The sequence below is a fragment of the Danio rerio genome, chromosome 2 (assembly GCF_049306965.1).
Source record: "Danio rerio strain Tuebingen ecotype United States chromosome 2, GRCz12tu, whole genome shotgun sequence".
In the NCBI taxonomy this organism is placed as follows: Eukaryota; Metazoa; Chordata; class Actinopteri; order Cypriniformes; family Danionidae; genus Danio; species Danio rerio.
Window position 1 is genome coordinate 51,980,052 of NC_133177.1, and position 22,164 is coordinate 52,002,215.

The following is a 22,164-nucleotide window of genomic DNA, read 5'->3' on the forward strand; positions in this document are numbered from 1 at the left end:
AGTACTGCATGATTCTAAAACCTGTAGGAATTGCCTGCACATATTGTCAATTTGTCCTGCAGGATTTCATAATTCCTACAGGATACCAGCAGGTTCCTGCAGAAAAAAATGAAAATCCTGCAGGATTCCTGTAGGCTATTTTTGTAAGGGTACCTCCCGTTTGCTTCATTCGCCTGAGCAAATTCTCTCAGAAGACCTATAGTTTTACCGAGTCATGCGACTACGGTAATATCGAAAAAAATTAATATTGCGGTATGACGGTATTTACAATACCGTTACATCCCTAGTTTTGAATAATCGTGATTACAATTATGACCAAAATAAACGTGATTATGATTTTTCCCCAAAATAGAGCAGCACTAGTAGTAGAGCTGCACAATTAATCGAAAAAAGATTGCGATCTCGATTCGACCCCCGAGATGATCTTAATCCAGCATTTCTACGATTCTGTCAACTATATTTTCAAGTTCAGGAGAGAAGAAAAGGCGGCTGCACGAGTCTTTTCATTTTTTCACATATATTGCTCAGCGACATGGACACCTCAAAATGATGTTAAAAGAGTCACATAATGTATTTATAAGGTATAATTCATCTAAAAATGTAATTTCTGTCTTCATATAATGCTGTGTTCATGGCTGGGAAATCACACGTGACGTGAGCTGCTGACTGTGCGGGAGTGCACCCTTAATGACACGCGCTGTTCAGTGAACAGAACATGCATATGCTGTGAAAGTAACAGCTAATAAGGTTGTAAATAATATTTAGTTTGTGGCACAGAGTGATCGTTTGAGAGCCGCACGCGAAGTAAAGACAGCACTTAGCAGTGAAAATTAAACCGAAAGTGTGCACATCATTTAAATATTCATATCGCATTTTAGATTTATGACTGCAACAAGCATTTGATAAGTTTTTTTCTTTCATATCGAACACACAGCTGTGCATGAAAATAAATGTTTACAGTGTCAGTATAACTACTCCAGCCTATATAATGTTGATTTTACCAGTGATGGTCTAAATGGTCATTTTGTAATCTTATTAGTAATCTAGTTAAATGGTCTAAAAATGTTGTCAATAACAAATTGCAAGCATATATCTCAAACATAATTCAACATCAGAATTATTATAAGTAAAATAGAATTATTTATAGAAACCATAAGATCTATACATAATATTAATATTGTTGTTTCACCATATGTTTGAAAAAAATCTAAACAAAATGTCATATCAAGCTTTATTTTACATCCACAGAATCGTGAGAAAATCATGATCTTTATTTTAAGCAAAAAAAAAAATAAATATCGCGATTCTCATTTTAGTCAGAATCGTGCAGTTCTACCTAGTAGGTAGTGTTGTCACGATACTGGAATTAGTTACCAAATGCAACCCAGGTTACTGTAGTCCTTATCAAGCCCTTTAACCAAATAAATAAATAAGAACAATAACTGGAGTACATGTAAAATAATTTTATTTGTATTTTGTAATAGTCACAATGTTATCAAAAAGAAAAAAAGAAACATTATATAATCGTAGAATACAGATAAAATTAAATGCATCTATTTAACTGCGAGTGAAAAAAATACTAGCTCCGCCTCCCGGAATAACGTCATCTGCGCGCGTTGAGTTGAGAGAGAGGCAGAATCACAGCGTGAGAGAGGAGTGAAACGAGAGAAACGTGAACAGCTGAAGCGAGCTCGCGGCCCGCGGCCCGCGTCGTGTATAGCTGTAAAATTTGAGAAATTAGAAGTAAAACAAGCAGTTGAAACTTGATTTAGTTGCTGTAATATACTACTGTCCGTACTCAAACCCCCAATCGCGTTTGGAAAAAGGACAGGAATCGTCTGAAGCACAGATCTGATTAGGCTGTATTTTTTTTTTTTGGTTCATAAGTCATTTTTTTCTTCAACTATAACTACTACATTTCTTGGTGAGTGAATTGTATATTATTGTATTTCACTAAAAGTGATTGTTATAAGTCATTTATGGTGTAAATGGTTCATAAATATAGTCTGAATGTATGTTAAATGGTTAAAATGCACATTAATGTGAATCTAAGTGTGGATTAAGAGCAAATCTGCTGTTTAAATGTTTTTGGGAAGTGTATTAGTGTTACAAACGGACATCTGCTCTTTTTCTTTTCCATGTGCTCTTTTAGCATGTGCAAATGGCTCACATGTGTTTTGCTAACCGTGTGCTTAAACTAGCATGCTAACAGAATGTGAGTGCATCTATTAAGATGTTTTTTCAGTTTAATAGCTATATACAAATACGAAATTTCAATTGTAGTGAAGATAATGTGGTTTAATATGAGAGTTGATACTTTATTGTACATTTATCCTATTTTATTTAAATTGGTTAAGTTTATGTGAGAACTGATTGTATGCACTGATTTATATTCATTGTTTAAAGGTGAATGGAAATCAATGGTGCCTTTCCACCTTGTCTTTTCAAGGTTGGGTTTTTTTTGTGTGTTCTTTTCCTCTGTTTTTGTTCTTCCATCTTCTCTGTTCGTGATCCTGACACCTGACATTTGGAGTGTGGAGTTCTAGAAGTCCAAAGTATTCTTGTTTCTGCCATCTTGGAGGACATTCGCTGTTGGTGGAAACTGGCGAGCCGCCCGGTTTTATGGAACCAATATTTCGTGTTGCCCAATTCATCTGATTGGTAGGAAATTTGAGTTTATATTTTCCATCGTCTATCGGACACAGGAACGACTGAAAGCCAGAGTCATATTTAGTTCTATTTTTCTGGAACTGAGCTACTAATCAGTGTTAAAACAAAACACTGCAACGGGTGCATTATAAACATTTGAGTTTATTGAACTGAACTTGAACATTTCGCAACCAAACAGGTGATCAATCATATTTGTTTGATGGACTAGTGAATCATTTTGCCGAATCACTTTGGTATCTGACAAGAAATTATTTTCTGGGTTCAATTTTCTAGCCGTTTTTTTTCCTAATTGAAGTGTTTCAATTATTACTATGGTCTTACTTACCTGAGGAGTGCTGAAGTTGTTTATATTTACCTTTTACATTTTGTTTTTGTGAAGAAAACACATGACATAGTGTGAAAAGCCTTTATTTTATTTTATTACTTTATATTTGGGGAAATATACATTTCAAAGTCCAAATTTGAGAATAATTAGTTTGTTATTTTATTTAATTTATTTCATTTCTCACTAATATTTACAATATAAATCATATATATTTTGATACAAAAATTCCTGTCTTGTGTCATCATTTCCCTTGTCTTGCTGCAAAGTTGGCTCCAGAGCGAACTTAAACTTCTGATAACTTGGTCCAAAGTTGATAGTATAATATTGTAATCTCCTTGGTTTCTATATCGTGCGGGTTACACAAACGATATTGAAATTTTAAAAAACGTCCATTTCTGCTAACATTTGAACACTGTTAAGCATGCTCTTAAACAGCGCTGATTTGCCTTTGTGTTCACATGCTCAAAATAAATGGCTGTGATTAACCGTGAAGGTCATCCGTTTACTAAACTCACCACTGTTTACTGAGGGTAACCAGAGCACATGCAATCAGCTGGTTTGTCTATAAGCTGACATTCGAGGGATGCGCTGATGAATCGACTGATCTTCATGGCTTTAAAACACTCCAGTGTCCCTGTATCTGTGATTACACTCGGTAAACAGCGGTGAGTTTTTTTTTAGTAACACAATATTTCATAAGTATCTACATTTGGTAAAAATATGTTTTTACTCCTCTAACCCTTCTGGACTTGAAATACATAATTTCACTGTGTCACACGACCAGATTCAAAAAAGCATCAGAATTTAGTTTTTTTTATTAGTATTTTTTTTAAAGACTGAGTAGAGCTAAACCTCATGTGGTACCTCACTATTTCCAGGCAGCAGAGCTTCCTCTTCACACCTAACAAAATTTTCTGCTGAATGTAAAAATGTCAGACTGTTTTTTTTTTTGTGGAGTTCATGAGTGGTTTATTTCACAGTGCTGTGAGAAAGCAGAAGGATGTAGAGAAGAGATGAAGTGTCAATTGTGAACGAGACTGCTACAAAACTGTATTAAAAAAAAAAAAAAAAAAAAATATATATATATATATATATATATATATATATATATATATATATATATATATATATATATATATATATATATATATATATATACATACATACACATACATACATACATACATACATACATACATAAATTAATAAAAAAAATTACAATAAATAAATAAATAAACTTTGAGCAATTTACACAGCACATGCAAACAGGCCAGCATATAATAGTAAGCTGGAGAGGGCAAACTGTGTTACTGCAATTCACTTTAAAAAGTTTTTAATGCATTTGTTCAAATCTACAGTAGCAGGAAGAAGTTCTGCGTTGTGGCTTCTGCTTCTACAATAGGAAGTTAACGCCGCAGCAGTCATTTTACATTCGGTTTCTCATCAGATGCAATGGCGATAAATCTCCTCCTCAATTTTCTACTTTTTCTTCTGACCGCCAAAACAGGTAAACTAATGATCACAAAGTACACATTTATTGAGAATTACTGGTTATTGTTACAGAGATAACTGCACTAGGTAGGGTTCATATACTGTAACCAAGCTCATTTCCTGGTAAATTGTCTTAAAATGGGTGTTTCGTTTTTGATGATTACTTGTGAAAACGTTGTTAAATCAAACTTTCTTTACTGCAGTTCTCATTTTAGATTGTTTTAAGAAATTGGTAGTTCGAAAACTGTTGCTCCTTAATCTTATTATCAAAATACAGATAAACTCTGTGTAAACTTAAAAAAAGATTGTTAATTTGCTAGTGTCTCGGTATTTCTTCTACGTACCAACTTTTAATGTGAAAGTACAGTAGCTCATCATTTCTTTTAAATTGACCTCCATACAGGCATAATTTAAGACTGTTGTGTGATAGTTGCCAGTCTTGATCACAATGTTCACCATTCATCTTATATCATAAAATTGTGTGTTTTCATAGCATGATTTCATATTGAGAAATATATCTTGGTGTATAACACAGGGATTTTTCGGGCTCAAAATGTGGTGGGGGCACAGTCCAGTCAAGCTTTGTTGTTATTCCGCTACATGTGTGAACATACAAAGAACAAAATGGCGTGTCTTGCAGGACAACAGTGCTAGCGAGATCAAATTTGTTGTGGTTAAAGGTCAGACTGTCCTCTATCAGTGTGCCAAAGCTTGCGCAAATTTTGCAAATGGTTCATGGGGCTGCCATCAGGGCTTAATTTGTGCCGGAATATGTCAGATCCGGAATCTCTGAAATCCTGAATCATCTCCCTCCTCAACCGCCCTCTTCGCCCATCCGCTGTTCACTGTTCACAAATGTGTCTTCAGCTCAAGGAAACACTTACTAAGCCCTGTGTACTGTTAAATGTACTACCCTTTTTATTATGTTGGTGGCATTTATTTCCACATTGACTTCCATTATAACAACATTTTTTTTTTAATTGCAAAGCCATGACATCAAAGAATCATTCTTGATACCCTTGCTGGGTAGAGGCACAATGTGTAATTCTTACTGTAGATCACAAGTTGGCAGCATTAACCCTTTAGATAGGCCTGTGAAAAAAAGCTTATTGCTCTTATATAGAGTTCTACACAGCAAATTCATCAGAGTTAAATTCTCGGTGTTGAAGCATTTCAGAGTAAAGTGTTGACGTTAAAGAGTTAGATTTTGATAAATGAATATAATAAGAGTTAGAATTGATTTTATTCAGTGCGAAATCAAGGAGTTATCTTTTTTACACTTGGTGGTGTTATTTCCAACATCCGGGAGTTCATGCAGCCCCAGTCACTGAAGAATTTTCCAGACGCCATTTTCCATCTGAAGTTTAGAACAGCAACTGGTGAGTCAAACTACCTAAATGTTGGTATTTTACTGACTTTCTTTAAGGAAATACAGTTGTAAACATATTGTTAAGTTAATAACTTTAGAATGTAGTGACAATTTTAATCTTCTGCGGTTCATTCATGGTCGTTTGTGTATCTAGCTTAACTGCATTACTATCGACTTCTTTTCAAGAATGTTTTTATATGTGCTCACGCATACATAGTGCATAAAAACATCAAATGTACATGTTCAACACATTTCTGTCACGCTTTTTTTGTCAACGCATTTTGTGCGTTGTTACCCATCTGTAAAATAAAATCGACACTTCTCCTTTAATTCGAAGCAAACTAGCGAGGGAATCCCCGGAGCCGCCTAACGTTAGCCTACTCTGCCCGGATGCTAACGGCAACACAGGACGGTTTCCATAAGCTCTGGAGAGTTTCTAAAACATATCTGGTGAGTAAATGAACATATGCTTACTTGTAAAAGGCTTCCTGACTAAAACATTTGATTGTTTGTTATCCATGTATGTTAGTTTGGTTATTTTAAACACCGCAGCCCTTTTAAACTGGTTCATTCGTGGCCGTCCATTTACCGTTAGTCCATAGACTCGCGTGATAACGTACGCTTGAATTATATTAAGTGTTGACAACCATTAAAGTCGGAATGTTAACATTAATGTCTTTAAATGACCGCGTTTGCACTTTCTCAGACATTTGACATTACAGAAGTCTCCCGGAAGTTGCGGGACTAACGTTAACGTTATCCCGCAAATGCACAGAGACTCCCAGATGCCTAAGTAGATGCCCGCAAATGAATGATAATCTCCCGGAAATCGCGCGTCTCCCGCCCGGTCATTAAACACTTTGCACACCCCTCTCCACCGCATCCCTCCCAGCTCTTCAGGTACGTCGCACGCAAGTTACCCCACCGCTCTTCAGGTACTCATCTCTCCCGCTACCTCCCGCAAATCAACTCTGTATCCCCCGAAAATGACTTTTCCCAACTCGGGATGTCTGACGTTAGTAAGTTAGACTATTTCTGTAGTCAGGAACATCTTAGTGAAGCTTTTTCTCCCGCATGATATTGTGCTTAAAACTATAGGCTAAACTCAGCATGTACTGTACACAACATTTCCGTTTTATTAAAGACAATTTAGTGCGTTGTAAACAGCCACCTGTCTGTAAAATTAATCAACTGATTCATATTTGAGCAGCCTAATGATGATACAGGTTTGATTTGTAGATTTATTATCAATAATCAACATCTGAATCAAAATATATCTGAAAATGTGTGAGGCATACTTAGTGATGTTCATCTCTCTTTTTTTATCTGAAGGTTATGCATATGTGTTAGATACTAATGTTTTGTTGTTTTTTAACAGCCACAGTTCTCTATACAATAACACAAGACCCTGTGACGGTGGCAGATTAGAGACGGATGGTGTATTTCCAGAGTTGGTGAAATGACTAAGCACACCTTCTTGGTCATATGTGGTGATAATAATGAAGGTACGTTTGATAAAGTTCTGTATTTGTTTCACATAAGCTGAGAGGGTATTAGAGCATTAGAGAATAACAAATGACATGAAGGTGATAAGTTTTGTATTGTGGGTGAACTGTTACTTAAATAATGTTTTGCTCTTTGCTTTGCACTTTTCCTCTTCTGCTTATCCTAATAGTTAAGATTATATTTGGACCTGAAACATCTGCTAGACTCCAGGAAAGGTGGCGTCAATACTGGTCCTGAAAGGGCCCAACAAGTTGAATCTGGTAAAGAAACACGCATGCACGCACACACACACACACACACACACACACACACACACACACGCACACGCTTACAGAAAACTGTAAGTTTAGGAATTTTTTTACACTGTGGCCAATATTTTGGGGAAGTCAGCATCACTAAATGATATAAAAGATTTTAAGCTCCTCTAAATTTTGCTCCAAGTGTTGTGTTAAATTCAGGATTCTGGACAGACAGCTGCCTGTTTTTCCAGTTCTAGTCATAGTGATTAACCTAATTGTTTTTGGAGATCCAACAGTGATGTATGTGTTTTTTCTACTTTTCCATATCCTGTCACCTCAACCAGCTGGGAGAGTCAAGTTGTGGATCATCATGAAGATTTTCAAAAGGTGAGTTTAGATTTCTTGAATGTTTTATTTACTTTAAATGTTCTTTTAAATATATCATAGAATTTGATTGCAATTTGTTTTCAAACATTTTTCTTAGTCATGCTGGAGTCTTGAAGAGTTCTTAGAAGAGCATCACCCTATATCCGTGCATCAGGAACCACCAGACGAGCGATCAGCAGCTACTACATCGTCATGGATAAAAAGGTCATCCTGTGGCTGGGAAGCACATCTTTCACAGGACATGCTTGATGAGATTTCATAGCTCCAGTTTGTTTTTACACAAGTTTACAGCATTTATACCTTCATTTAAACTGCTGTGTGTTGATATGGAGGACCAAGGAAACACCAGAAGTGAAAGATTTGCACGCCAAGTTGTTTAAAATGTAATTTCAGAAGTAAACTATGCGTTCAGAAGAAAATTGATGAAACATCAAGTTTGGACCAAAGGACTAAAACAGCCTTTTTGAGCACTGGTCATACATATTTTGTTGATACTGTCTGTACTAATAAAACATTTAAAGCATATTTGACATTGTTGCATTTTAAAAACTGAATGAATTGTTGAAGTGGTGAATGTTTTCAAATAAAATGTTTTTTCTTTTGTAATTTACAGTCTATTTGAGTTTTTTACCATATTTACACTCAAGAGAGTTGAATAAAATAATATATTACACCAGGCGGTGTTAAATATAGTTACATTTTTTAACTCTGCCCAGAGTTAAAATTAACCCTTACTTCGGTGTCAATGTGCCAACCCTTTTGAAAGTGTTGATTTAAGTCTGTTTTGAGTGGACCCCATGAGACACTTTCAAAGTGTTGAAATTAACACCCATAGAGTTGTTTTGGGTCCCCATATTTTGCTGTGTATGGAGTAAAACATAGATTATAGAGTGTGCATAAATACACTTACAACTTTTACTTTGTTCTTAGATTTGAGCTGCTTATTTAGATTTTCTCAGACATGTCAACATACATGTGCAAAGGTCTCACCCCCACACAATACTCCATATACCTCTATATTTGTTTTGCAATACAACCAATCATAAACTGTAAAAATTGCACATGCACCTCTTCCCAACAGGGAAAACCATTATCAATCAAAAACTCATGACTTTATAGTGTCATGGCTTTACAAAAAATAAATGACATTATAATGGAAGTCAATAGGGGAAAAAACGGTTATACATTTTTACGGAGTGTATCGTTCCTAAACATTCTAAACACAGAATTCTAAGCTAGTTTTCGAAGCATTTTCCCAAAATATATGTCAAAAGATTAGTTATCAAAAATCATTCCATTTGCATGAAGAAAGTTTGGGCCAAGTTAAGACTGAAAACATCTTTAACAGCACACAAAGGAAAAAAAAAACAGACACAAAAACAGTGTTTTTGTTATTATTACTAAAGTGTTAAGTAGTTTCATGAAAATATGTAACAGTAAGCATAATTATTTTTTTATTAACAGCAATTGCATTTATGCCAATAATAATCAATGTGGGACATTCAGTTGGAAATGGGGTACACAGAATATGAACATGCTAAAACTTTGCTCCACGTTGTTTAGTTGAGCGAGTAAACAAGGCAAATAGCTGTTGATGAGCATTAGATCTGTATTAAACGCTAAATACGATATTTTACTGTGTTTAGTATTTCTAAATGATAAGCAAACCCTGTATAATCATGGCAAATGTCTGAAAATGTGCATGATGATCTGTCCAGTAAATTCACCAAATGCAAACAACATCATCATCATCCTCATCATCATCATCATCAACATAATAATAATAATAATAATAATAATAACAATTCTCTCTCCTCAGGCTTCAGTGCTGAGATCTCCAAATTTGTACAGACAGGAGCTTCTGTTCAACTGGATTTACAGACACAACCACTGACGTTTGATGATATAACCTGGAAAAATGATAAAACTGAATATGTATTTAAATATTTCATCTCTAAAAATAATAGATCTTTCCCTAAATATCAGGACAGAATAGAGTTCAATGAATCAAGCTTCTCCCTGACTCTGAAGAACATGCAGAAGACAGACGGTGGACTCTACACAGTAACAATAACCGGAGCCTCAAGTAAAGACATTGCTGTTGTATACAGAGTGTCTGTTATAGGTGAGTGTCATTTTGCTTGGTGTTTAGATCATGAGACTCATTTATTCTCAGTTATTCATGTTAAATGTGTGCTTTTCTTCAATCAATCACCCTACACCATAAAATCAGTCTCTATGCTGATGATATATTAATTATACTTACAAAATCCTCAAACATCATTACAAGAAACAATAAAACTTATGGATACTTGTCTAAACGTATCTAAATACTCAATCGACTGGAATAAATCTGCTATACTTCTATTAAATTCCACCATTTAAGTGGATGTGGCATCCCAAACATCACAAATCCCTCTGTGCACAAACTACAGTACATCACATATTTGGGTATCAATGTTTCTGCCAGGCTGTCAGAGTTGTTTGCACTTAACCATACTTCATTACTTAAAGAAATAGATGACAATCTTCAACGTTGGATGAACCTACCACTTTGAATCATGGTGAATCATTTTGCTTGGTGTTTAGATCATGAGACTCATTTATTCTCAGTTCTTCATGTTAAATATATGTGTGCTTTTCTTCAATCATCCACCCTTATAGAACTGTAAAGTTTAAGTGCAAATTAGAAAAAAAAAAAAAGTTTACAGTGCAAATTAGAGAAGCATTGACCTTGATTTCTCAAATTAACCAATTCTGATACAGATTCTGATTTATTTCTGAGTGCATAAACAAGATGTTTATTTGCTTTTTAACTTCTGAGCTGATTTAAAAGTGAACAAGTGCACCAATAGGCATTAACTCAATCACGTAGTGTTGCTGAAAATGCTAATTTACTCTTTTTAATACAACAAACAAGGAAGTCAATTTGACCATTTTAAAAATGTGTAATTTAATTTGTTAATTAATAATAATTAATAAATAAACTAATATTCCAAAAAGACTTTATATTTCATTCTAACATTGTTATCTTATTAAAATTAAAAAAAGGCTCTGCGCATTTCTAACTTGAATGGCCATAATAGTGATATTGACCCCATGAATTTGTGTACAGTATTTGATATACAACATCATCGAGTTGAAAAATCGTAGTATGGCACTAGTTGAATTGAGAATAAAAGGCTTGCAAACATGACCATTTAGCCTGAAGCCCTGCTAATGCTTTGCCTTACATTTTTTATGTATCTCTGAATATGCTAGTGTTTCCTTAAATATCTTTAAAATGCGTTTCAGATGAAGTGGAAGCTCCAGTTCTGACTGTAAACTCAAACTGCTCCTGTTCTGAACTGTGCTGCTTTACATGTAGTGGACATAACATTAATATTAGCTCCATCTATAACAGCGGTTGTTCTAAGGAGGAAGTGACATCAGCTGATGACCACATCTTAAGACTCAACTGCAACACCACGTTCATCATGTGTAACTACAGCAACCCAGTGAGCTGGAAAACTAATATTAAGGTGGTTCATGAACTCTGCCCTGTTAAACTAGACACATTCTGTATGCGCTCTGACTGAATAAAAAGATTGTTACTGTGAGTAAACACTGAACCGAAATGACTGTTGATTTACTTTCATTCTAGGCAAAAATATTTTTGGTCTTAAATAGAAATACAGCATACTTGAGAATTATCTCAGCGTCCTTTTTGGTTTATGGCTTTGTCTACCTTTTTTTCGGTGGTCAGTTTCTGACTCAAGGCAGCAAAAAAAAAAAAAAAAAAAAAACGCGCAATAGAGGCAAATTATGTTTTCCTAATTAGCAATAAAGCCATTTTATGTTTGAACTTTCATTAGACAGATAAAAACCATGATTATCTTATAATAAGCAGATAGGGAAAGTCTGTAGCTAATATAGAAGGCCCCACCTTAAATAGCCTTGATAATCAATGAATGATTTTCTGATGAATGTTCAGCTTTAGCATTGATTTGGGCAATTCAACATTTTGAGGTTTACCTGACTTCTGGTATTACCCCAATTGTGATATATACCGATCATAATCCCCTACCTTCTTGCATTCTCTACAAAATCCAAATCAGCGTCTTATTCGATGGTTTCTCTTTTTACAACCATTTGCTCTGGATATTCGTCACATAGAGGGCGTAGACAATGTGTTGGCTGACACTTTGTCTAGAGCCCCTTATGGCTAGTGGTTTGATTGAATGAGTTTTTGTTTTTTTTTTAGTTCTAGGATGTTTGGCTTTCCCTTAAATTGCTGCCTCCAGATATTGGTAGATTGCTGGTGATTGCTCAACATTTTTCTAAGAAACAGGAAAAATTCATTTTCATTTTGTTTTAATTTATTTGGGGATTTATAAAAAGTTAAGGACAGAGATTATTATAATCTCTTTCTTTTAAGGGGGAGGTGTTATGGGTTTGTGATTGGTTCGTTCTGTTTCCTGGTTTTTGCTTTCTGTTTCTAAACAGGCGACTCGTTATGATGCAGCAGGTGCGGCTAATCTTCAGGCTTTATAAAAGGAGCTTCCAAACTGTGTTGGAGAGACTGCTTTGGAGGACCGTTTTTTCGTTTGACTTCCTTTGCCTTACCCACTGCTTATATTAATTTTGTTTATTTGAACTTTGCTCCTATATAATTTTTTGTATTGAATAATGTTATGTTAGACAATTAATTTGTTTACTTTGATACCCCTTTTTGCACATTATTTTATTTTATCATTTTTTTCTTTTTGTAACCTGTAAATAAATATATTTGTGCATTATTACATTCAACTTGGTTTGGGTTCCCTTCATTTTGTTGCGTGCTTGAGCCGGCTAAACCTCATGTGGTACCTCACTATTTCCAGGCAGCAGAGCTTCCTCTTCACACCCAACAAAATTTTCTGCTGAATGTAAAAATGTCAGACTGTTTTTTTTGTGGAGTTCATGAGTGGTTTATTTCACAGTGCTGTGAGAAAGCAGAAGGATGTAGAGAAGAGATGAAGTGTCAATTGTCAACGAGACTTCAACAAAACTATATAAAAAAATAAAATAAAATAAATATATATATATATATATATATATATATATATATATATATATATATATATATATATATATATATATATATATAAATTAATAAAAAAAAATACAATAAATAAATAAATAAACTTTGAGCAATTTACACAGCACATGCAAACAGGCCAGCATATAATAGTAAGCTGGAGAGGGCAAACTGTGTTACTGCAATTCACTTTAAAAAGTTTTTAATGCATTTGTTCACATCTACAGTAACAGGAAGAAGCTCTGCATTGTGGCTGCTGCTTCTAAAATAGGAAGTTGATGCAACAGCAGTCATTTTACATTCGGTTTCTCATCAGATGCAATGGCGATAAATCTCCTCCTCAATTTTCTACTTTTTCTTCTGACCGCCAAAACAGGTAAACTAATGATCACAAAGTACACATTTATTGAGAATTACTGGTTATTGTTACAGAGATAACTACACTAGGTAGGGTTCATATACTGTAACCAAGCTCATTTCCTGGTATATTGTCTTAAAACGGGTGTTTCGATTTTGATGATTACTTGTGAAAACGTTGTTAAATCAAACTTTCTTTACTGCAGTTCTCATTTTAGATTGTTTTAAGAAATTGGTAGTTCGAAAACTGTTGCTCCTTAATCTTATTATCAAAATACAGATAAACTCTGTGTAAACTTAAAAAAGATGGTTAATTTGCTTGTGTCTCGGTATTTCTTCTACGTACCAACTTTTAATGTGAAAGTAAAGTAGCTCATCATTTCTTTTAAATTGACCTCCATACAGGCATAATTTAAGACTGTTGTGTGATAGTTGCCAGTCTTGATCACAATGTTCACCATTCATCTTATATCATAAAATTGTGTTTTCATAGCATGATTTCATATTGAGAAATATATCTTGGTGTATAACACAGGCATTTTTCGGGCTCAAAATGTGGTGGGGGCACAGTCCAGTCAAGTCAAGTCAAGCTTTGTTGTTATTCCGCTACATGTGTGAGCATACAAAGAACAAAATGCCGTGTCTTGCAGGACAACTGTGCGACATATATTAATTATAAATACAAACACAACACTGGACATTAGAGCTATAATAAAAATTTTTTTAAAAAAACTATGCATAACTAACATATACTATAAAATAAAATAATACTATTAAAGCAAAAACATGTTGCTTTATTATTTTGTAATAATCTTTTCAAATGAAACATTTAATAAAAAAGGCTAATCTGTTTAACGTTAAACAAAATACAACTTTACTGGCTTAACTGTTCATTTACAGAGAAGTCTTGTACTATGACAAGCCAATTATTGGGGCCAAGCAGCCCAGCAGCCACATCCTAAACAAGCATGGCAACAAGCTAAAGAGCAATGGAAAAATTACGTAACTTTTTGGCAGCATGGTCTGAGCCAAACTCTATGTAAATTGGACTAACGATCTATGGAGAGTTCAAAACCACAGATTTTCAAACAAATTCAAGATTGCAGACAAGTTGTGTCAATTAGGGAATAAATTATATCAATGTTCTCTGTATCATACAAGGAATCTGACCAGTCTCATGACAATAGACAAAACTATTCAAAAGTCATTTGATACACTTTGTATGATTTCTATTGATTTTGCATTGATATTGAATTGCTTGTCAATTTTACCCAGAAGGTGGTGCAAACTGACATAGTTTGGTCAATGTCAGGTCTAAATAACACACATTAAGTTTGGTTTCAATGCTTCAAACCATTGAAGAGATTCAGTCTGTAATGTCATCTGGCAGCATTACATCAAGTTTGTGCATGTGCTAAATGACAACTATCATGATGAATTCCATAACTTGGAGGAGTTAAAAAAGAATATGTAACAGTAAGCATAATTAATTTTTTATTAACAGCAATTGCATTTATGCCAATAATAATTAATGTGGGACATTCATGTGTTGGAAATGGGGTACACAGTATATGAACATGGTAAAACTTTGCTCCACGTTGTTTAGTTGAGCGAGTAAACAAGGCAAATAGCTGTTGATGAGCATTAGATCTGTATTAAACGCTAAATACGCTATTTTGCTGTGTATAGTATTTCTAAATGATAAGCAAACCCTGTATAATCATGACAAATGTCTGAAAATGTGCATGATGATCGGTCCAGTAAATTCACCAAATGCAACCATCATCATCATCATCATCATCATCATAATAATAATAATAATTCTCTCTCCTCAGGCTTCAGTGCTGAGATCTCCAAATTTGTGCAGACAGGAGCTTCTGTTCAACTGGATTTACAGACACAACCACTAGATTTGGATGATATAACCTGGAAAAATGAAAAAACTGAAAAAGTATTTAAATATAATTATGAACTTAAAAAGATTAGACCTTTCCCTCCTTATCAGGACAGAATAGAATTCAATGAATCAAGCTTCTCTCTGACAATGAAGAACATGCAGAAGACAGACAGTGGACTCTACACAGTAACAATAACCGGAGCCTCAAGTATAGACATTGTTGATGTATACAGAGTGTCTGTTATAGGTGAGTGTCATTTTGCTTGGTGTTTAGATTATAAGACTCACTTATTCTTAGTTATTCATGTTAAATGTGTGCTTTTCTTCAATCATTCACACTACACCATATAAAATCAGTCTCTATGCTGATGATATATTAATTATACTTACAAAATCCTCAAACATCATTACAAGAAACAATAAAGCTTATGGATACTTGTCTAAACGTATCTAAATACTCAATCGACTGGAATAAATCTGCTATACTTCTATTAAATTCCACCATTTAAGTGGATGTGGCATCCCAAACATCACAAATCCCTCTGTGCACAAACTACAGTACATCACATATTTGGGTATCAATGTTTCTGCCAGGCTGTCAGAGTTGTTTGCACTTAACCATACTTCATTACTTATAGAAATAGATGACGATAGATCAACGTTGGATGAACCTACCACTTTGAATCATGGACAGAATATCAGTTACTAAAATGTTCATACTCTCTAAATAAACAACTTATTTTCAATGATCCCAACACAGCCCACTTGTACCTGGTTCAAATATCTAGATTCAATTAAAATAAAAAATAAAAAACATTCTACATTCTAAAAACAAGACCCCAAGAATCAAACTGACAATCCTACAGAATCCTAACAAAATCACAAGGAAGATTAGAAGCACCACATTTTTACTATTGTTTTCTGGCAAAATGTCTCCAAAACATATACTGATCAGTAGCTTTTGATGTGGAGGGAACTTTTCTGCTGAAGATGCTGTTGCCCTAAAACACCTTAACCAATTAATTAGGGCCTGAACACCACGTGATAATTACAGGCAGGTGTGTTTGATATGGGTTGCAACTGAAATCTGCAGGAAGGTGGCTCTCCAGAAACAGGGTTGACCACCCTTGCTTTACATGGACACCAATAATCCGATTTTAATGCGATTAAGACAATACTCTGATTAAGAGTTAACCATGTGAACAGCGATTTTTGATTAATTTAATCAGATTAAGGTCATAATCGAACTAAAAAGAAATCAAATTAAGAAATGTGAAGTATGCTATTTTTAGTTGCATTATTGAAGTGCAGCACAGACATGTAAACACATTAATCAAACTATTAACATCATGTAGGACTTTTCACCACGTTTTGCAACAGGATAGCACACACACACAAACACAAACACACACACACACACACACACACACACACACACACACACACACACACACACACACACACACACACACACACACACGGCTGTTTGACAATATCTGCACCTACCAAATCAGTGCAGACTAAAGGCACCTGCATCATGAAATGCGAAGGTTTTTTTTCCCTTATATTTAGCATGCGGTATGATCTTCCATTAAAACAAAACTCTTCCAACAGGTCATAGTTGCATCCAATATCTCGTTTGTCACAGGGGACATGCATGAAATGTTCCCAATTACAAGTGAAAGTGCCAAACTGCAGTAAAGTCGACAAATTTAAAAAATTAAACTTTTTTCCTGTCGCTCAATTAAATTTTTTTTTTTATTCTAAAGTTTAAGTGCAAACTGATCTTTATTTTTACACTGATGTCTTTTTTTCAAACTGGCTGATTCTGATACTGACTGATTAATTTGTTTTACTTTTAAAAATTATAACTGAATATAGTAGTAAAATATGAATGCTTAAAAAAGGTGTATTTATTGTATAACTTTCTGAAGTGATATAAAAGTAAAATCAACAAGCGCACTTTAATCAAGCAACAAACAAAGGTGTTATGTACTCGAGCACTTAGAGCAGGGGTCATCAATCTCAGTCCTGGAGGGCCGGTGTCCTGCATAATTTAGCTCTAACCCTAATTAAACACACCTGAACAAGCTAATCAAGCTCTCACTAGGTATACTTGAAACATCCAGGCAGGTTTGTTGAGGCAAGTTGGAGCTAAACCTTGCAGGGACACCGGCCCTCCAGGACCAGGATTGGTGACCCCTGACTTAGAGATTTGAAGAGCCCTTATTATACATTAAATAGAGTCATATTTTGGTTGTAAGGGTCTCCAACAACAGTCTAATATGCATGCAAGGTCAAATATTATGGAACAAAATCAATGCCAAAAGTATTGAATTAAAAAAGCTTGTTGAATAGCACAAACTGAAAAAAAAAATAATACACAGAATTAACAAGTTCTTGCATTTTAATGACTTGAATTCCAGAATTTGTATTTTTAGGTCCTAAAATTTAACATTTAAGCTGTGAATATTCCAAAGAAAAATATTTCAAAACACGTTTTCATACTTGTAAATTCAATAATTCACATTAAATTTTAGATTTTACTTACAAAATATTCAATACCCTTTAAAAAATGATGTATAATAATCAAAAGGTAATTTTCAGTTCATTTTATATCAGTTCAAATATTCGCTTCCATGGATTCAGTGGCTCAAATTAAACTGTTCAAATTTGACATTACACCTGGGAACTAAAAGAAAAGCAATAGATTGCAGATTGAAGATCGCCAGCTGCTTTTTTACCAGCAGGTGGAGATGGAATATTTTAAGATTTTAAACCCAGTAAATAGGTGAAAAAAACACAAAAGTAACATTTAATATTAATATTAATGTCTTGGACATTAAAAGTAATAAAATGAGAATGACTAAAATATGCTTTGGTCTTTTATATTTGCCCTTATGCAACGAAAGCCAGCTGGTGATCATGTAAACCTCACTCCTCGGATCCAACGACAGACGTTCAGCAATCTTTAGCCTCCTCAGAGCATTTGCCTCCCACGCTGTATCACATGCTCGCACCCTGTTCGGACCGGTGGAGTTACATGCACATAAACTGTCTTTGGACAACTATGATGTTACACAATCTCTATCTTTATTAACTCTTACTTCCATAGACGTAAAGTATTATATTGACTACTAAAGAATATAAACCCAAGAAAAACAGGAGAGGAAATAATATAATAATACAAAATAGATAATTGCCAGAGCTAAGAACAATTAAGAGCAAAGATATTAGTTTCAAAACCAGAGAGATTTTATTAGAATGTCACACAAAACAGTTGGAACTGTTAGACAGTGTTCAGGTATGATTTAAGGTTGGGCATGGATGGGACGTGTAATTTAATATTATTTAACATAACATCTGAATGCAATAAAGGAGCCTCTTTAGTTATTCATAAAGAACCATCTAATATATGGCATAACCATTAAAGAGTTATTAGACTATAAAGTGTTTCATGGTTTAAACGCAGCTATGTCTGGATTAGGATAGACTACATATTTTCATTATTTAAATTACTATTTTATTGTTTTATTATTATTATTATTATTATTATTATTATTATTATTATTATTATTTTTATTATTGGACATTTGTTTAGGACATAGCGCTTAAATTCATTTGTGATTATAAGTTAATATTTCTATTTATCCTTATTAGCTATCATTCTGCCTGCTATTTACTTCTTAATTCTAATTTTTGGGGTTCTGCCATGGTTAAAACTTGCAAAATGTTTTATAATTTGTACACGTTTAAATGAACCCTGCTTTTATGTTGGGTTCACCTTGATGGCAGAAGTACAGTACATTCCATAAAGTCAAAGCAAATGTGTGTATAGGGGCTAAATATCACCATGCAGCATAAATAAAGCAAAATGTGTGATGCGTTTGCCATGAATGTGTGTAATTGGTCTTAGTCGTGTCTACCACACAAGTTGTGGGATTTATTCACTGTGTGATGCTTGTGATCCACGTCAAGTGACATTATCAGGGTGTCCACTGGGTCTTAAAAAGTCTAAAATTTAAACATTTTTATTTTAGGCCCTAAAAAGTCTTAAAGTCTTAAATGTTGTTGAAGGGTAATACACATATCTGTAATCTAGTAGAATTATGACGTAAAGGACATACAACATAAATGTGTCTGCGTTTAAAATAACATGGTAAATATATACACTTTTTTTAAACACTCCAGAACATAACATCTATCACTTATTATAATATACATATGGAAACAATAGTGAAACATACTACATAATGAAACATAATAGTGAAAGTCATACAACCTAATTATATCAACGCACATTCAGCCAGAAGCCTGTTTGTACACTGAAAAAAAAAAACTCTTAAGATTTACTTATAATTCTTGTACCAATTTACAAAAAGCAAAATTCAACTAAATTCTACTTTCTTATATCAAGTACAATTAACTTCCTTATGTATAACATTTATAACACTAATAAATAAACTAAGTAAAAGTTAATTGATTCTTTAACTTTTATTTAAATTAATCAGTCAGTTTTTTTTTTTTTTTTTTTTTTTTTAGCAGGAGCATTACTTATCAAATTAATAAAATTGTATGTTACAAGTTACTACACATGGCGTAAATTTATTGAATTAAGACACAATTCCACTGACTTCATTCATTCATTCAGCTTGGTCCCTTATTTATCAGTAGTCGCCAAAGCAGAATGAACTGCCAATTATTTCAGCATATGTTTTACACAGCGGATAATGCTCTTCCAGCTGCAAACCAGTACTGGGAAACACCCATACACTCTCACATTCTCTCGCTCACACACACACACACACACACACACACACACACACACACACACACACACACACACACACACACACACACACACACACACACACACACGCCAATTTAGCTAATTCAATTTACCTATAGCACGTCTTTGGACTGTGGGGGAAACCGAAGCACCCGAAGGAAACCCACACAAACACGGGGAGAACATGCAAACTCCACACAGAAATGCCAACTGGCCCAGCCAGGACTCGAACCAGCGACCTTCTTATTTCCACTGACTTGAAAAGTGTTATTTCACATTAAATTGAACCCAAGAGCAAATTGGCTCTAAAAATGCTGATCTCAGAACCAGTGTTAGCACAACCCTTTTAAACCATGCACTAGGGCACACAAATTGTTTTTTTCTGTCCTTAAAATAGCAAAAGTGGATTGAGACATGTCCTTAGTGACTTATTGAGCCATTTGCTTTAGACTTTGCGCATAGATTGTTAAAATAGAGCTACTTGTGCACTGTCAGAAAAAAGGGTACGGTTGGGGTACTTTTCAGAACACTTGGGGTACAAATGGTGAAGTTGTACCCTCAATGGTTCAAAGTAGCACCCTAAGATACTTTTATGTACCATTTAAGGGTAAAAAAATTACAAATATGTTCCCAACAGTCAAAGGGTCCATGTTTGGGCCATTTAAGGCCCAAAGAAAGGTACAATCACTTGTGTGAAAAAGGAGCATGTCAACGTGTATGAAATTGTCCTTCATTTATATCATGAGTTGTTGGTTATTTGGAAGAAATGCACAAAAAAAAAACTGTACATTACCAATAAAATTATTTAATTATATAAAACATTGCCTTATAAATATTATAAATTAATATTTTTGATTTAAGAAAATGTTAACATAACTCCCCCTAAAAGTAAAGTGAAATGGCTAATTATACACAGTACTTTCTTTGATTATCAGATTTAATAAACTACTAGGGGTGTAACGATACACCCCGTTCGCGATACGATGTGTATCACGATATAATGTTCACGATTCAATATGTATCACGATATTTGGAATAAAAATTGAAAATTTAACTGAAATGCAAATTTTACCAAGTAAACTATTTTTTATGTATTTCTTTTGTTTCAACTTGTTAAACTGAACCTTCTTTTAGAAAATATATTAAACAGGCCTGTCTCTGGAAAATAAAACAATTTAAAAACTTCTTAAAAAATATTATTGAAATGACAAGAGACAAAATTAAGGAACAATTTAAGTAAAGGTGCAAAAAAAATAAGCTTTCTATTTAATTGAATTTAACAGTAAGAGCTTAAGGCTTTGCTTGGTTACTTGCGTTTTTTGTGTGTGCAAAAAAAAATCCACATTTCCAGGTAATCAGCAGTTTTATAAGATAATCCTGAACTTATGTGTATCTTCTGAGAGGTTTTTATGGATGGCTGTCTTCATGTTGGGCATGATGAGTGACAGGGTGGCTGTCTTTTCATTACACAGGACAGTCGTGACTCTTTTCAGCAGTTTAGGCAGGTTTACTATTTCTTCGTCGTAGCTGATGTCGGCGCTATCAAGTGTATCATGTTGACATGCATTTTTGTGTACCTCTGTACTCAAAAGGGTTAATGCTCGTCGTATTCATAACTCTAAAATGCCATATGATTGTTTAAATAATGTGTACGTTTTCGGTTTCATTTCCACTGCTAAGTGCTGTTTATACTTCCCACGCGGCTCCTGAAAGATCACTCTGTTTCACAAACTGAATGTTGTTTACTACTTTATTAGTCACAACCTGCAGGTTCTGTTCACTGAAGCAGAAGCGCGCGTATAGCAAGCCGTTTTAGCATTTAAACCTTTTTTCTGACTATCCATAAATATATTTAATTCATATTAAATTAATTTAGAGATATCTCTTATTATATTTTGACTAGTCGAATTATAATTATGACTATTCAAAATATAATTAGAGATATATCTAAATATATTTATGGATAGTCAGATCAAAGGTTTAAATGCTAAAACGGCTTGCCATACGCGCGCGTCTATCATAGTCCGCCCTCTGTATTAACAGCTCTCGGTCAGCTCACGTCATGTGTGATTTTG

At 34.2% G+C, this 22,164-nt stretch overlaps 3 protein-coding genes and 1 long non-coding RNA gene across 51 annotated transcripts in view; 3 read left to right on the top strand and 1 right to left on the bottom strand.

Annotated features, from left to right (window-relative positions):
• The window catches only part of si:dkeyp-94g1.1, a 219,541-nt gene that overhangs the window by 176,977 nt on the left and 20,400 nt on the right, over nucleotides 1-22,164 (bottom strand). The gene's annotated exons all lie outside the window — the stretch shown is intronic.
• Nucleotides 4,371-11,594, top strand: LOC141378924 (natural killer cell receptor 2B4-like). The gene is made up of 3 exons (XM_073930935.1): nucleotides 4,371-4,502; nucleotides 9,807-10,112; nucleotides 11,282-11,594. The coding sequence occupies exons 1-3, from the start codon at nucleotides 4,448-4,450 to the stop codon at nucleotides 11,563-11,565; spliced, it is 645 nt and encodes a 214-aa protein (XP_073787036.1). The 5' UTR covers nucleotides 4,371-4,447; the 3' UTR covers nucleotides 11,566-11,594.
• LOC141378926 (uncharacterized) lies at nucleotides 5,806-8,508 on the top strand. The gene is made up of 6 exons (XR_012394654.1): nucleotides 5,806-5,865; nucleotides 6,193-6,305; nucleotides 7,234-7,360; nucleotides 7,531-7,621; nucleotides 7,945-7,987; nucleotides 8,085-8,508. It is a non-coding gene; the product is annotated as an uncharacterized lncRNA (long non-coding RNA).
• LOC110437901 (SLAM family member 7-like) overlaps nucleotides 13,270-22,164 on the top strand; it is a 31,716-nt gene continuing 22,821 nt past the window's right edge. For 3 of the 4 annotated variants that reach the window (XR_012394560.1, XM_073930795.1, XM_073930800.1), the window contains exons 1-2: nucleotides 13,291-13,422; nucleotides 15,239-15,547. Coding sequence is in view for 3 of the 4 variants with exons in the window: in XM_073930795.1 (XP_073786896.1) it covers nucleotides 13,368-13,422; nucleotides 15,239-15,547 (364 nt within the window). In the remaining variant the exon portion in view is untranslated. Of the gene's footprint in view, nucleotides 13,423-15,238; nucleotides 15,548-22,164 lie in introns of all 4 variants that reach the window. The other variant, XM_073930793.1, reaches the window with a different exon arrangement.